This window comes from Diplotaxodon limnothrissa, linkage group LG11 (genome assembly GCF_057381915.1).
Source record: "Diplotaxodon limnothrissa isolate DT_005_m linkage group LG11, D_limnothrissa_male_GT1.1, whole genome shotgun sequence".
Taxonomy (NCBI): domain Eukaryota; kingdom Metazoa; phylum Chordata; class Actinopteri; order Cichliformes; family Cichlidae; genus Diplotaxodon; species Diplotaxodon limnothrissa.
In genome coordinates this window covers 3,784,821-3,800,436 of record NC_140606.1, presented here as the reverse complement: position 1 = coordinate 3,800,436, position 15,616 = coordinate 3,784,821, and the positions used below count along the sequence as shown (strand labels likewise).

At 40.1% G+C, this 15,616-nt stretch overlaps 1 protein-coding gene across 2 annotated transcripts in view; it reads left to right on the top strand.

Annotated features, from left to right (window-relative positions):
• Nucleotides 1-15,616, top strand: part of cdk14 (cyclin dependent kinase 14) — a 177,960-nt gene that overhangs the window by 77,501 nt on the left and 84,843 nt on the right. For both annotated transcript variants that reach the window (XM_085364984.1, XM_085364983.1), the window contains exons 3-6: nt 1,347-1,592; nt 7,933-8,027; nt 8,611-8,690; nt 11,554-11,648. In XM_085364984.1, coding sequence (XP_085221110.1) covers nt 1,347-1,592; nt 7,933-8,027; nt 8,611-8,690; nt 11,554-11,648 — 516 coding nt within the window. The remainder of the gene's footprint in view (nt 1-1,346; nt 1,593-7,932; nt 8,028-8,610; nt 8,691-11,553; nt 11,649-15,616) is intronic.

The window sequence follows — 15,616 nt, the reverse complement described above, 5'->3', positions numbered from 1 at the left end:
GAGACCCGTGTTCAGTTTTTTTCAAAAGAAAAATTAAACAATTAATTATTTTTTCACGTGTAAATGTGTTGTGTCTTTCCACTCATTCCACTTGATTATAACTGATTTATTTATAACATTTTATATAAAAGAAAAACGAGAAGCACATTAATTCATAAATGTGATCTAACAAAGGTAAAGGGAAAAAATTAACCATGTTTGCTGTTCATATGTCTTGTAATTGGGATGAAGTAAACATCTGTTGAGTAATTTAACATAAAATTGTTTGATAGTGTTAATTTGGAAAGCCAAAACTCTAGCGGGTCCACCAGACCCATGAACACTGGCTGAGTAACAAAAATACGAACACCACACAAGGGTTAAAGACATACTGTACTGCCTTTCAAGTTTTTCTTATAGATTAGTGTTAAGTGGCTTAAATATTCTGAAAATAGTCAGATACCATGACTGGGCTGAAAATGAGTGGAACACCAGTCCATGTCTCTCTTCGAGGGATAGCTCAAGACTTTTGAACAGTGCTGTATAATGCACCCTGGATCTGGTTTTCAGTAATCTGTGGTAACCTAACCTCCCGATCAATAGCTGCTGCTTTTATATTATTCTTTTATAACATCTTATCACATTAGCGTGACAGGGAAGGGGGCTTGCGCTGTGAAAAAAGCTGCATTGTGTCCAATGAAACCTGGCCCGTGTAAAGAGCAAACCAGTGAGCTGCAAGACGACTCCTCCTTGTGTTTTAGAGTAATTAGAACTTCTTCCTGCTGCGGAGTTCAGACCTAAATATTTAATCTTGAATGGAACCGTGGCAAAACATGTCATGCTGCCTGGGTCTTTTGTGTCTCGTACACACAGTCCGTGGTGGCAGAGCAGCTGCTAAGGCGCTTTTTGTTGTAAATAGTTGGTGAGTACTGGGGGCTGTGCCCGGTGGGCGTGTTGGAGACATTCTGTAGCATGTCTGCACAATTGTCTGAACGCGTAGATGTGTGTCAGAGATAAGGTGGGACTGTGTGTATGCGCAGTCTAGGGACAGCGACAGCAGCCGGCAGCGAGTGCATGTGCAGCAGAGCTGACGGAGGCTGGAGCTGTTTTGATCAGAGAAAAGAGAGATGGAGATAAAAAGGCTCTCATCCTAGCAAAGAGGTAGCAGTGAGGCTCTACAGGGAGGGAAGAGACCCAGGCTGACAGAAAGATGAAAAACAGGCAGGATCTGGATGACAGTCAGTTTTTTGGCTGAACACTGGTAATCGCAGATGGACTATTTTTTTCCCTCTTAATGCTCACATTTATCTTCACCCTCCTTTCTTCACTTCACTTCTCTTCTCCTTCCCCTTCCCCTCTTTTGACAGATATGTGTCACAAAGATGTCCACACGCAGCTGCCAGGGAACAGACTCTGTCATCAAGCCCCTGGACACCATCCCTGAAGACAAGAAAGTGAGAGTTCAGCGCACGCAGAGTGGCTTCGACCCGTTTGAGAAGCCCGCCAGTCAGGTGAAAAGGGTCCACTCTGAGAACAATGCCTGCATCAACGCCAAGAGCTCAACTGCTGGCAAAGAGTCCCCCAAATTGCGCCGCCACTCCAGCCCTAGTTCTGTAAGTGCACCTCTCCAGCAGCATAGAAAACAGCACAGTATAGTGTCGAAGAACCAAATGCACAACTTCTAATTTTTTACACCCTTGAATATCAAAAACTTTTGGACATTAGCCTTAATGAGGGGCTGAGTATACGTGGCAGTTTGCACTCCTTTTAGCTATTTCGACAGGAGGAGGATTATAACTTGTTCAAAGTGGTGATAATTGGCTCCACATAACAACACTGATTTATGTTACTGTACGAAGTTTGAAGTGCTGTTCAATATTAATGAATCCCATTGCTTAAGAATCTAATGCTAGGGTGTTAGTCTTACTTATGTATTCACCAAGGAGCAACCAAAAAATAAGGAAACTAACTTCTCAGGAGTAGGCACGGAAAATTAATGGGTGTAGTGTATCAACGTATCATATTGGAACTTTCATTTAACATTCATGCCTAATGATAAAAGTTGTACATGCATCAAGCAAGTCACCTGTTAAAGATGCTAGCAAAATCAGCGATTGGCCTTCCTGGGAAGAATAATTGTGTTCACTTTTAGTTTTAAAAGTAGAAATTCGTTACGTTTGGGGGCTTGTCTGGGATCATCAGCGGTAGAGACATGGACCTCAATTAATGCACAACAGTTAAGTGGCGCTGTTCATTAATAAACAAAAATACTTAGTTGACTGACAAGCATTTCTGTTAACAACTTACGATGAGTGTTTAAACATCTACTGCAGCTGACTGGTCATATGCATACCTAGTTGTAGTGCAGGCTCTAACCAGCCAAATACAAATATGGTGAAAGACTAGTGTGGATGCAGGTGCAGCAATGTCAATTGACTTTAAAATAGAAGAAGATACTGTAAATTGATCATTACAGTGGGTAGTTACCCTTTTTTATCTGATCACAGCCTGCTAGACTCATCCTAATGGCTAAAACTTCATTATCTTGCGTTGTGAAGTTACACAATATGATTGTTATTGTCCTATGACACCTTCTGATAATCAGTGACACCTGCTGTCAGAACAGTGTAGTGAGAAAAGCTACAATTTGTGCTCTTATTAATTATGCATGCACTGAAAGAGCAGGTTGTTAATAACAGAATAATCCGTGAGCAAAGGCTCTCTTATAGAATGGTTCAACTCCAGTGAAATCAAACTTGTCAGCGCGGTGACAGTGGTCTGATCTCCTTTCGGAGAAAAGCCTGATTAAGCAAGACTTCACATTTCAAAGCCACCATCGTCAGAGGTGTTGATGATAAAGTGTCTGTTTGATAAATAGTGGGTTAAGAGTCAGTCAACAATTGTGCCAGTGTTGTCATGGAAACACAGTTAGTAGCTTGTAGATTGTTTTCTTTTGCTCATAATTAATCACTTTATATTTGAAACCACGTTGTGCTCGTCTCTTATTAAAAGATTGGTCACCATCCACACCTCAAAAGAAAATTTAGTGAAGAAGAGATTCCTGTTTGTCAGGCTCTGCCCATACACCACCACATACAACAGGTTGTATGTGGTGGTGTTGCTTCAGTCTGATGAACTCAGACTGAAGCAACTGAGGTAGGGCCAACCTTCACATACAAGTAAATATGTCTTGCCTTATCGTCATCTAAATAACAGAAAGTGAGTCTAAGAGGATGTTGACATGCTTACAGAGTGAAGTGGCATAGTTCAGTCATAGTTGGACTTTTAACAGGAAAGTTAATAAAAAGCTGTATAAAGATAAGAGCATGACTGCAAACTAAAGAGAAACAAAACAATCTGTTTATAGCTGACAGATCTCTCTATGTGTCTATCTGTTCTTTGCCTATCCTAACATTCTTCAAATGTAGCAGGTGTACTAATGGGACAGTAAGTCAGTAAGTGCAGCTGTGAAGCATGTTGCTGTTAGGGAATCAGATGCAGTCAGAGGGAGTAGCATGTTACTGCTCTAACATGCTGCAACATACTTCACTGTTCAAAGCCTCAAGGGCTCCTGCCGAAATGTTTTGTAGTGGAACGATGGGAGCCAGTAGACATTCCAGGCTGTGGTTGTTAAGGTAGTCCTCTAATTTTGGGACCTATCCTCTTTGCAACACTAACTGTTGCCGTGTTTTTCATTCTTATGAGCTGATGCACTTCCCCTGATATTGTCGCCACATCACTGCTAGTCTCTTTCTGAAACATGATCTACGACTTATGATTGGCACAGTTTTAGGAACAACAATTCCTTCTAGGAACAGATCTTTATACTGAGTAAATATGATAAATGGAATGGTTACAAAGTTAAGTGCCCAAATGAGATCTTAACTCCTCAATATGGAACAATCTCTTGTCCTATCAGGGTACAAATGCTAATTGATGTTAATGCTAATTAATGCCAAGAAAAGCGATGAGTACTCTAGCCTACAGCTTTACTATGATAACAGGGAGATATGCATCCCCAACATTCACAACACTGGAAATTGTTGTGAATCTCATGAGGCAACAACACGACTGGCTCTTAAGTTTATTGGTTCGGCTGTTGATTGATCGTTTTTTTGGTGATCATGGGTGGGTCAACCGCCTTTATCTTTACCATTCTTACATGTAAAATAGATTTCTATTCAGGATTCTATGAGTTAATATTTAGTTTTGGTTGCTGTTATCATGCAATTGTAATAAAAGATTTTAGGATTTAGACAACTTCGAGCTAACAGTATGGTATGTCTCTTCTAGTGTCAATGGAAATTAGTTCAATTCAATTCAATTGTATTTATATTAGAGATGGCACGATACCACTTTTTTATGTCCATCTCTAATTTATACAGCACCAAATCACAACAACAGTTGCCTCAAGATGCTTTATATTGTAAGGTAGACCCTACAATAATACATACAGAGAAAAAACCCAACAATCATATGACCCCCTATGAGCAAGCACTTTGGCGACAGTGGAAAGGAAAAACTCCCTTTTAACAGGAAGAAACCTCTGACAGAACCAGGCTCAGGGAGGGGCCCATCTGCTGCGGGTGTACAAAATAACTCAAAATGACTGCAAAGACATACAAAACAAACAGAAATGCCACAGGAATACTACAAAGAAGCTATTTGTTGAATGACAAATGAGTTTGAGTGCATTATGCATCTCTAAAATATTACAGCCTTTGAGATGCTGTCAAAGAACCACTTTCCGTCAGCATTTCTGTTGCTCTGCGACGCTGCTGGCTTTTCTTCTTTATTCCTTCGTCAAAGAAATTTGCCAGCCTGTATCTGTTCACATGCCTAATTGAAGACTGCATACAAATAACACAATTTTCTTAATCATGCAAATGAGATTTTAGGTTTTTATACATATGTGGTTCTTTTCAGAACCATAGAAGAAAAACGGCACAGAATGCGAAAGGTTTAATGAATGTGCACACAGATAAGATTTAATGAGTGTAATACGAGGCTTGACTGATTGCCTGCCAACATCGCTGTGAGAAGCTAATGAATTGTTTCAGCCCTGATTATGAAATTGTGTTATTTGTGCCGTCCGTGGTCATTTGGCTCAGGCAAACAAACCCACTTGATCTCAAACATTTCAAGTCCTTAATTAAAAAAAGATGGATAGTGGCTAATCTCTGGACCATCAGCCTTCAGAATCCCACTTCTAAATTCTGGACCTGTGTCTTTTGTTTCTTTGGCTTTTGTCCTATAATTTAAATAAATTGCACAGGCTCTGGGATGGCATACTATATGTTCTGTAGGACATGGCATTTAAAATTTCTAGAAATTTGGATTTGTTCTATAAACCACTATCCCCCATCAGAATCAGTCATTAACGGGCTTTAACAGTCGACCTCAGATTAGGCTAATGGAATTTCGTTATATCACAGTTACAGCACATGGCAAAATAAAGTTCATGTTAACTTAATGTCAGAATAACTGCTTACAAAAGTGACTGTGTTGTAAAACGGGAACACACTATTAAAGATTATATGTGTCTTTAACCATTTCAGATCAAAATCTGTAGACTACCCTGACTCAGAGCAATTGTCTAATGGCCTCATAATGTTGTGCTTTCCCCCTTCTTGTCATAAAAGTTGACATTGTTAGAGCAGAAAACCAATGAAGTAAAGATACAGATGAATTAAAAGATTCATATGATAAGCAGACTGACACCAGATTAATAACGGATTTAAAGGTGAAATTTTCTTACTTCTGGATTTGTGATTAATCCACTTATGCAGACCCAGCTGATATCTAGTAAACCCTCAGCTTTAGGGACGTTAAGGCGGTTGCATGCTTTGGCCAAGTGATGATCCAGCTCTGACAACTGCGTAATATTTTGGTACCAATGAACTCCCCCCACCAGTTATTCCTAAAAGAGGATGCAGTAAGGCAAATGTAAAGTGAAAGTGGTTCATGCAGAACACTAGTAGAAAAAAAGACTAGTTCTGTAGTCATGAGCCTTGCTGGGAGAGGTTCTTCAGGCCACCTTACTGTCCAACTCAATTGTTTCACAGATAGAGCTTCACTTCTTCCTTGATCCCAGGGGGAAGTCTGATTTGTTTAGAGAAGCCCTCAGAAATGCTGAGCTTATTACTGCTGCAAGGATAGTGAGCTAACAGGAGGGTGGCTGGAAAGCAATGAAGACAGTGCAGATGCAGCAAATACTGCACCATCATTTAGGGATTTCCTGAAAGCATGGGATTTGGTTAAAGATGCATTACAAGGGAAGATGGTTGCATTGTGCTTTCAGGGCCATAAAAGCTACTGATGCTTCACTGACTCTAAGCAGGTTTTCAGTCCCTGTTGTGTTCATGTGTTAAAATTATAGAAAAAAGGACAGTTTTCTTCTGAAAGAACATTTTCTTAAAGCAACGCTTAAAGGGATTTGAAGACTAGAACATTAAGTATGTTTGTGCTTCAGGACCTTAAAGAATGGTACCTGAATAGCCTCCAGTGCTAAATCATCTTCCAGGCACTCATGGCTTGGGATTCGTCTGACAGATGTAACCTCAGCTACATCGGCACACTGTTAGTCAGTGCCCGGATCCCCAAGTTTTAATTGGCAGAAAAAAATTACATAATGACGGATACAACCATATGACAGTGCCCCACGGCTTGAGGCAAAAAGCCTCGATGAACAAAGCAAGTTAATAACCAGTCTCTTGATACCTGTTATCGCTAACTGCTGTTTCAGGTTTGACCTGAAACCTATAGTTTTGATTTCTGCAGTTTTGTTCAGACCATAGACAAAGAATGTGAAAGGTCTCCAACTGTTAGAAAAAACAGAGGCTGGACAGTCAACATTATTTCGACCGCGTGCAATGAACTTGTGGTCTCACTGAAACGGTTGCTTCGAAGACCGGAAACATGTTTGTGTCAACTCGCGGTCAGTTGCTTTGTGTGTTAAAATGTTGATAAAGTGGCAATGGGGACAAGTTGGCAATTGCAATGCGATGCACCGACTGTGATAACTCAGCAAAGCTCATAGATTTGAAACAGAAAATGAGAAATTTCTTCACAGATCTACAAAATAGTTGTTGTGGTTGTAAAATGACATTTGGCAACCTTTCTTTTAATATAGGTATGTTATCAGAGTACAAGCAGCTGGCAACCAGGTGAATCATGCTGCCTATTGCAGAGATAGTTGTGCTCACTGGTGCGAGCTGACTAAGACTGTATGCAATGCGGTGGCAGTCTGTCTGCATTTAGAAATCAGTTATTCACAAATCCTCACCAGCCTGTCTTAGACGCAATCGCCTTGCAATCGAAAGTGGTTACCAAGAGGTTGAGGGTCTCGCATGCCTAACCTCACCACAACTATTTGTGAAAATGTGAAAATAATTGGATTTTTCTTAGTCACAAGGAGGTCGCCATCCTACTCCTCCTCTTGGGTGACTGAGCGAGGGGGAGGTGATCCACATACTTGATTGGCACGTATGCTTTCGTCAGAGTTACATTTAGTTATCAAAGCACTTTTCCTCATCACTGACAACAGCAGATGTTAGGACAGCATCCAGTGAGTTGAAGTTTCAGAGCTGACTTGTTTCCCCTTTCCTAGCAGTTAGCTATGAATATGCTCACTTCTGTGCCTTCTTCTCTTCGAGCCACAGTTATTTCTTTCTCTGTGAAGTGCTGAGATGGTGAAAAGTGTCTAAAAGTTATCAGCTGACAATTAAATGAAAAGGAGCTCTTACAAGAAGAGACTTGGTAAAAAAATTCTCTCTCCTCCTCCCAACCGACATTACACCTCCTCGATGATACAGCAGGGAGCCTCCAGATTTTAATATCTCTCAGACACTTGTAAATGTGTTCTGTGAAATCCTACGAGGCGCCGCTTTTCTGGGTTACTGAACTCACCCTCTCATTTTGCCTTTTCATATCTCTTTCTTTTTCTTCCCGCAGCCCACCAGCCCCAAATTTGGAAAGGCAGATTCCTATGAAAAGCTGGAGAAACTGGGAGAGGGTTCATATGCTACAGTTTACAAAGGAAAGAGCAAGTAAGTAGCGTGGAATCACTGTCTAATCCAGTTACTCTTCTTTATAGTTGCTAGAAATCACTCATGGATGCAGCGAATATTACATTTAATTATACGAGAGCATTGCTGTGTGGGAATGAAATAATTCAATAGGTTTTATGTAAATAATATTTCTTGTCTGCAAAGCTGTGCACCTCACAAATGCAATGTAATTTCCTTTATTTTAATCACTATAGGATGAATGTATTTATGCCATGATTCAATAGTCTTCGTTCACATTTCATGGTTTGCCGCTTTGCTTGCAAGTTTTGCTAATTAAATTCTTGAAAATGTACAAAACTCCAAAGACTCTAATCTTCTCAGTAATGATGTTATTTGGCGTCACTCTTAAACTACAACAGCTTTGATTGGTGAGCTTCATTCAGTTGTAATCCCTTCGCCTTGTACCCGCGTCTCACTCCACTGCCGCCAAATTACATTTCTCTGACTTAAATATCCTCGCTGTTCTCTGGCTTCACTCATTTTAAGAGTTTTCCTTTATTGTCGCAAAAAAAGAAACTCGATCAGTTTAGTATACATTGTGTGTGCTTCATGTTGCTGCCAGGGTGAATGGAAAACTAGTGGCTTTGAAGGTGATTCGACTACAAGAAGAAGAAGGAACACCCTTCACAGCCATAAGGGAAGGTAAGACGTTTACGTGCATAGAGGCACAGATACCATATTTTTCTTTCTATATTAATAGTTTCACTTTCTGTCTTACATAAGCTACTTTAATATCACTACGAAAACAGCTCAATATCTCAGTTCAGCCCAGAACTGCAAGTGGTAAGGGCAAGGCTGTGTCCTCATATACCTCAACAGTCATAAACTGTAAATATCATGAAATAGGGAGTTTAAAACTCCAGTCAGTGTTAACTTTCCCTACCTGATCAGAAACCCTTTAAACTGTCTGTGTGGAACTAAAGAAAGCAGATGAGTTTAAATACCTGGGGACAGTCATCCAAAGCAATGGACAGGGAGCATATGGAAGAGGGCCTGGAGAAGTGGCGGCATTGTCTGGAGAGAAGAAGAATAAAAGTCAGTAGAAGCAAAACATTTGAATGAGAGAGCGAGACCGGTGTGTGGTCACCCATCTGAAGCAATGGACAGTGCACAAGACAGGCGAAGGCTAAGATGGTTTGGACATTTACAGAGGAGAGAGAGTGGATATGCTGGGCAATGGAGGTTAAAGATGGACCTACCAAAAAAGAACCAAAGATGGAGACTACAGAGGAGATTCATGGGCGTGGTGAACAAAGACATGCAGACAGCTGATTTGGTTACTGATCCAGTCTGGTGGGAGCAAAAAAAATGCTACTACCATTTGGACATCTCTTAGTCCTCTAATAAGAAGAAATCTGTTCAGTGGATCAAGGCTAATTTGTACTTTTCAGCATTCACTCCTAAAACGTATTTCAGTGTAAGGATCATGTGTTTGGTGGATCTCTGGTGCTTGGGGGAGTGAGCTCTGCTTGAACAGGACTGGAGATGGGATGTCGGTTCTTAGCTGAACCAAGACATTGGAAAAACTCAAAGTTCGCTATTAGCTAACAGGTATATCATGTGAATTGTCTTGTTACAATATGAAGTGCTTAACTTACAGCTTGTAGGGTTTAAAATGATAAACTTTGTCCTGTATGTATAGAAGTTCAGAGCTCGTCCTTGCTTGGCTTGGTTTGTCCTGTCACTTCGTTTTACAGACTCCACTGAAAGAAGATACAGTCACCTCCACGGGAGGAACTGGTATTTAAATTTAGATGAGAACGTGATGCTGTCTGTTTGATCTGCTTATGATCCAGGTCTGATAAAGTAAGAGCTAGACTCCTCACAGACACAGTTAAAACTCTCCCTATGAGAAGATCAGAAAGGTAATTTGAAATTGAACTAATTCAGCAATTACTGAGCAGTGAGCTTAGAGCACAGATATGTGAGCGGCATTACAGACTGCTGCTGAATAAAGTAATGCACACAGAGTATAAGACAGCTGTGAGTGTGTGTTCGTGCAAAAGTCGACACACTCGAGCCATTACCACCGATGTGTGTGTGAGCAGGGAGAGAGGGGGTTGGATCTTCAAACTGGTGACAGGATCTTTGAGGTATCAGACTATAGCTTTAACTTCCTGCTGAGAGGAGCCTTGCCTTTGATCTGCTTATGTGATTTTGTGTTTTTTACCTTCAGGTACTCATACAGAATGAATATATTGATGAGACCTTATCACTTACTGCCTCTCAGAGGTTCTGTCTGTCCCCTGTGTCCTTGGAACAGAACTTTTTGTTTGCTAAATGAATCAGTTTGTTAAATGTCTGAAAATTCCATTTATGCTATATAATAAAAATGAAATACTTTAAATTCAACTAAAATACAATGATATTTTAACTTAAAGAGTATATAAAGGACAGCATACAGTCATCAACTCTGCTGACCTACCTAGCTAGCTTTAGCAGGAAGCACGCTGTTATTTTTCCAATTTAACATAAACTGACAACATGAGCTTTCCCCCTTATTTATATGGAAGGGAATACTAAATGACCAAAATGTGAGCTCCTCAGAATTTGTTGTGCATTTCAAGGTGATAAGTAAAAAAAAAAAAAAAAATTAAGAACAGCTTAAACGTAGCATTAGTTTTAGCTAGCTCTGGCTAGCTTAGAAGCTAACATTCCTAGAGTGATATAGCGCACTGATTTAAGGTAGAATATTATCTCTTTAATGTGTAGTTAGCATTTTTTTCTTTTAGAACTAGTCTTATACTGACAAAAGTTGGGGTAATTTGCATGCGGAGAAAATTTGTCACTTGTTCCAGTTGGGTTGAATTTCTTGTATTAGCCCCTTTCATTACTTAGTGCTTCCAGTGGCTACAGGCCAAGCAGTTTTGTGGTGATAATCTAATGCCAGCTTTTATGCAAAAGCTCTAATTTGATGGAACTGCTTTTAGATTGAAAACCAGCATTGGTTGAAAAAAGTAAATTAGAAGCTCGTAGAAGTCGTTTGCTGTGTCTGAGATTTTTTGTAAGGTAGTTCAATCTGAAATCAGAATATCTCGTATTAAATGTTAAAAAAGTAAACTTGTTCTTTTTGTTACTAAATTAACTTGACTGTGATGTCAAAGCTATAAAATGTCCCCACCAAAAACTGAAAATGTGTCGTGTATTATTTGCACAATGCTCACCGTGCTCTATTCAAGCTGTGACTTCGATCAAGTAATGTAAATGTGCTCATCATACCCAGCATCCCAAGTAAGACTCTTTAAGCTTCGCCGCTGTAACGATTTGATCATCTTCCCAGCATATCTCCCTCCTAATTAACAATAAGTCTTACGTCATGAACATGTTGACAAATGAGTGTGAGAACTTTGAGTAGTAAATCCACCCCGTGTTTTCTCTTTGTGTTTTAATCTTTTCCTGATCCCCTGTATGTGATGAGAAATTCTAATAATGCAGCTAATGAAAGCATAACACAGTTCCCTGGTATCAACTCTCTGCCTCTTTCTGTTCGGTTTTGTTTCTGCAGCATCTCTTCTGAAAGGCCTGAAGCATGCTAACATTGTCCTCCTTCATGACATCATCCACACCAAGGAAACCCTAACTCTGGTTTTTGAATATGTGGTGAGTCTGCACACTGAGATCACCCATTTGGGCTCTTTACGGGGGGGCTGTGGAGGTTTAAAATTAGATCAAGAATCTGTTTTTAGCATTCAAAAGAAAACATTTTCAAAGAACAGAGGTCAGCACTTATGTGTTTCTTTAGTTTGATTGATTTGATCCCAGTACATCCTTGCTGATTGAGTTTCAGTTTTTAATACTCTCCCGCTAGAAACATGAGCTGTAGATATTTTGATTGGCATACTCTTAGTTTTAGGGCACTTGAGGAATGTTAAAGCAGCTAGGGCTTTTTCCGTTCTTTGCTCCATAGGATGGCAGCCAGGTCCACCACAGCCTGGTCTGTCTGTGCCTGCAACAGGAAGCCAAGCGGGCATTTTATTGGAAGGTCATGGTTTTAGCATGTTTCCACAACTGTCCTGTCAAATACTGCGGGCACAAATAACAGAAATAATATTCTGTTGATGCATTTATGGCCAGTGGAAATGCTCTGACTCGGCAACACTGTTAAAGCCAAGTAAAGGAAGGTTACTTACCAGAAACCTCTGGAACAGCACAGTTTACCAAATGATGATCATTAGATTAGCCGAAACAAACTGACTTACCCACAAAAAAAGCAACAGCATTAAGTATCTATTAATGATGGCACATGCCAAGGCAAATATTTGCTGGTGTGACAGTCGTTTGTGGTCTTTATCTTTAAATGGGCAGGTGAAATAATATCTGAGCTGGAGCATTTCCAGGGTCGTGAGGGCGATCTACTTAAGATATTTTTGTTTGTTTGGAGAGTGAAAGACAAATCGTGACAGAGTGATGTCTTGTTGAGCCAACATCAGATACTGGTGGGACAAACCTGTTTTGCCAAAACCATGAGTAACAGTGTAGACAGGGCAGAACAAATGTGTGCATCTAACTTTACTGCACCAGGAGATTACCCTATTTTTCCCTATTTATAAAAACCTTTTAAAGAATTTAATTTGTTCTGATAAGATCTCGTCTCCTATTTTTCATCTCATTTTAATTTGTTGATGAACGTTTTATTTCATTTTATCCAAGTTTTTGTCCTTGTGCTTCAGGGTTAGTTTTTTTTTTTTTTTTAGGGTTTTTTAGTTTTTGCCTTGTTTTCATCATAAAAAAAAACATGTTGACAAAAACATTGGCAAAAATTATTGGTCCACAAAATTCACACTGGGTTCCAGTCACAATCTCATGCTGAGTAATACTGGTACTTCTAGTGGACTGGATACTTAGGAGGTAAAATATGTCAGTGATCATTTTTCCAAATATGGATAACTGTAGTCAACAAAAAACTGATATTTTTCTTGTACTTATTGGCATGGCTTCGTTCTAGCGACATCAAGACCCCGTCGCAGCAAAGAGACTTTAGTTGTGACGGGGTCAGTGTCACTGATAGTGTCCCAAGACTTCATTGACAACATATTGCAGAGATTTTCATATATGAGAGAGGCAAACGTCCAAACGCGTGTCAGCCATCAGCTGATGCAAGATTGCTTTGAGAAAAGCTTATCTGCCAGAATTCCGGCTGACCTCAATTACATCACCTACACCAACCGTTTAGTGTTTAGTTGGGAAGCAACCACACTGCCAGGAGAAGTAAAAGAAGCAGACATGACAACCTCCTTATAAGTATGTTAAACTGAAACTAGCTACATACTTGTAAGGATTGGTGACCACATCTGTCACAGTTACAGGATTATTCCACTGACAGTATTGTTTCATCCAACTGAACCGACTGGACTTCTGCTGCCTGTCCAAACAAGTTCAAAGAATAGTATTCAAATGTTGTGCAGCAAGGGCCAAAATAACTTGATTAGGACGTTTTTCTAATTAATAAGGAAAGACTCCAGTGTCTACAGAGGGAATAGAGTAGGAGTGTACTACAAGGATAAAAAGTTTTCAACGCAGTTTTGGACAGATCTGAACCCAGGTTGTTCAGAACAGTCTCATCTTGTCTTACCCTTTACTGTGCACCAACTGACAGCAGCTTCTGATGGGCTCATTTATATTCATGCTGCGTGAGGCCAGATCGCTCAACCAGCTTACTCAGCTTTCCTTCTCTACTACATTTATTAGACTGGGGATGGTGGAATGCCCCCTGTTGGTAGATTTGACACATGTCAAAGGGTTTGGCTTCTGAATCGAGGATGGAGCCCAGCGGGTTGTGTTTAAATGAAGAATGAGAAAAAAGTTCAGTTTGCCTTTAAAGGTGAAACAGGGACGTCTCATCCTAAGTGGTTATCCACACTTTTCACTAATACAGCACATCTTTCAATCATAATGCCACACAGTCCTTTAACAGCGAGGGATTACCCTGGTTTCCCTGCAGCCAGTGGTTATTTATTTGACTGGGATGCTAAATTGTGTTGATGTTGATATATCATCTTGTGTTCAGTGCTCTAATAGCTTGAGCTTCCCCAAAAATCCATTCGTTGTTCTCCCCTCAAAGCTAATGGTGAATGACAGGATGCAGGGGAAATGCACACAGAGAGAGGACAGACAACTGACATGAAAAGCAATGACAAATATGCTGTGTGTGTGTGCTGAGGCGTCTTTGTGAATTATTCAGCAGAGGAGGTTCTGTGGTGTGGCCAGCAGTAGGGGACTGTAAATATTAGTGTGGTTTCATAGTCACTGCCTCCATCCACAAATCTGTTCTGAAAGCACAGAGGTGAAGGGCAGACCAAGGCTGGGTGCATGTCTGATTTTCTGATAAGAATATCAATTCAGCTCATACGATAAACTCTGGCATAAAATAAGCCACATTTCTTCTTCCTGGGGACGTACGCTAAAGTAGTGTGTGGACCAAGAACAGCATCTGCTTTGAACTTGATTGGACCAATTAGAATTTACAGGCACACAAAAAAATGGCAGATAGCAAAAATGTACATAACTTAGACCCAAACATAGAGTCCTGTTTTAGAGCCACCCATTGTTTCTTCATATTTTTCTAGTCAAACATGCAAACATATATTCATTCAGTTTCAATTTTACTTCATTTATAAAGCGTTAAATTGCAACAACAGGAACCTGAAGACAATATTGAACAACCCCAACAATTAGACAACCACCTATGAGCAAGCACTTTGGCAAAAGTGGGAAGGAAAAGCTTCCTTTTAACAGGAAGAAACCTCCAGCAGAACCGGGCGGCCATGTGCCGTGACTAGTCGGGGTAAGGGGAGCGAGACAGGACAAAGACATGTACATGGAAATATAGCTCATTACAATTCTATGTAATGTGATGACCTTCATACGTCAACATTCCTGGACTCTCTTAGACAAGCTCTCCTATAATTGTTTTAAGTGGTCTTCAGGAATAGTTTTCCAGGCTTCTTGAAGTTCTTCTGTGGATGTTCTTCTACTTTATTAATTTGGATGTGATTCCAGTCCATGACTCATAGTGTTCCACGGTAGGTTTTTCTATCCAGGTCTGTTATTACTTCCCTGCTGTGTGTTTGGGATTATTGCCATGCTGAAAAATGAAGCATTTGACAATCATAATATTTATTGATATTACTGGATGTTGGATTAATTTGACAGCACTTTACTGCGTTCAAAATTCCATCCATTTTGACAAGAATTTTGACATTTCAACCAGTAGCCCCACTGGTTAAAATGCACCCAAACCATAACAGAGCCTCCAGCATGTTTGAAAGATTTCTGTAGATATTCACAGTTGTGCCTCTGAAATTTTGACTCTGAAAATAAAACGGTTGAGCTGTAAACGAGTATAATATGGCATTCAGTGACAGTGGCTGGTCTCTAGCCACATGCATGGCTGCCCCTCCCTATGTCCAATTTCGCTGCAGGTCAACTGCAAGTGACAAGTAAAGGCTTCGATCAATTCAATCAATCACAGTGTAAAATGTACATACATAAAACGATGATGTCTTTCTCAATGACTGTATTCAAGATGGTGGGTCAACATGGTGGCGCCCATGAAACGGCGCCTGCTC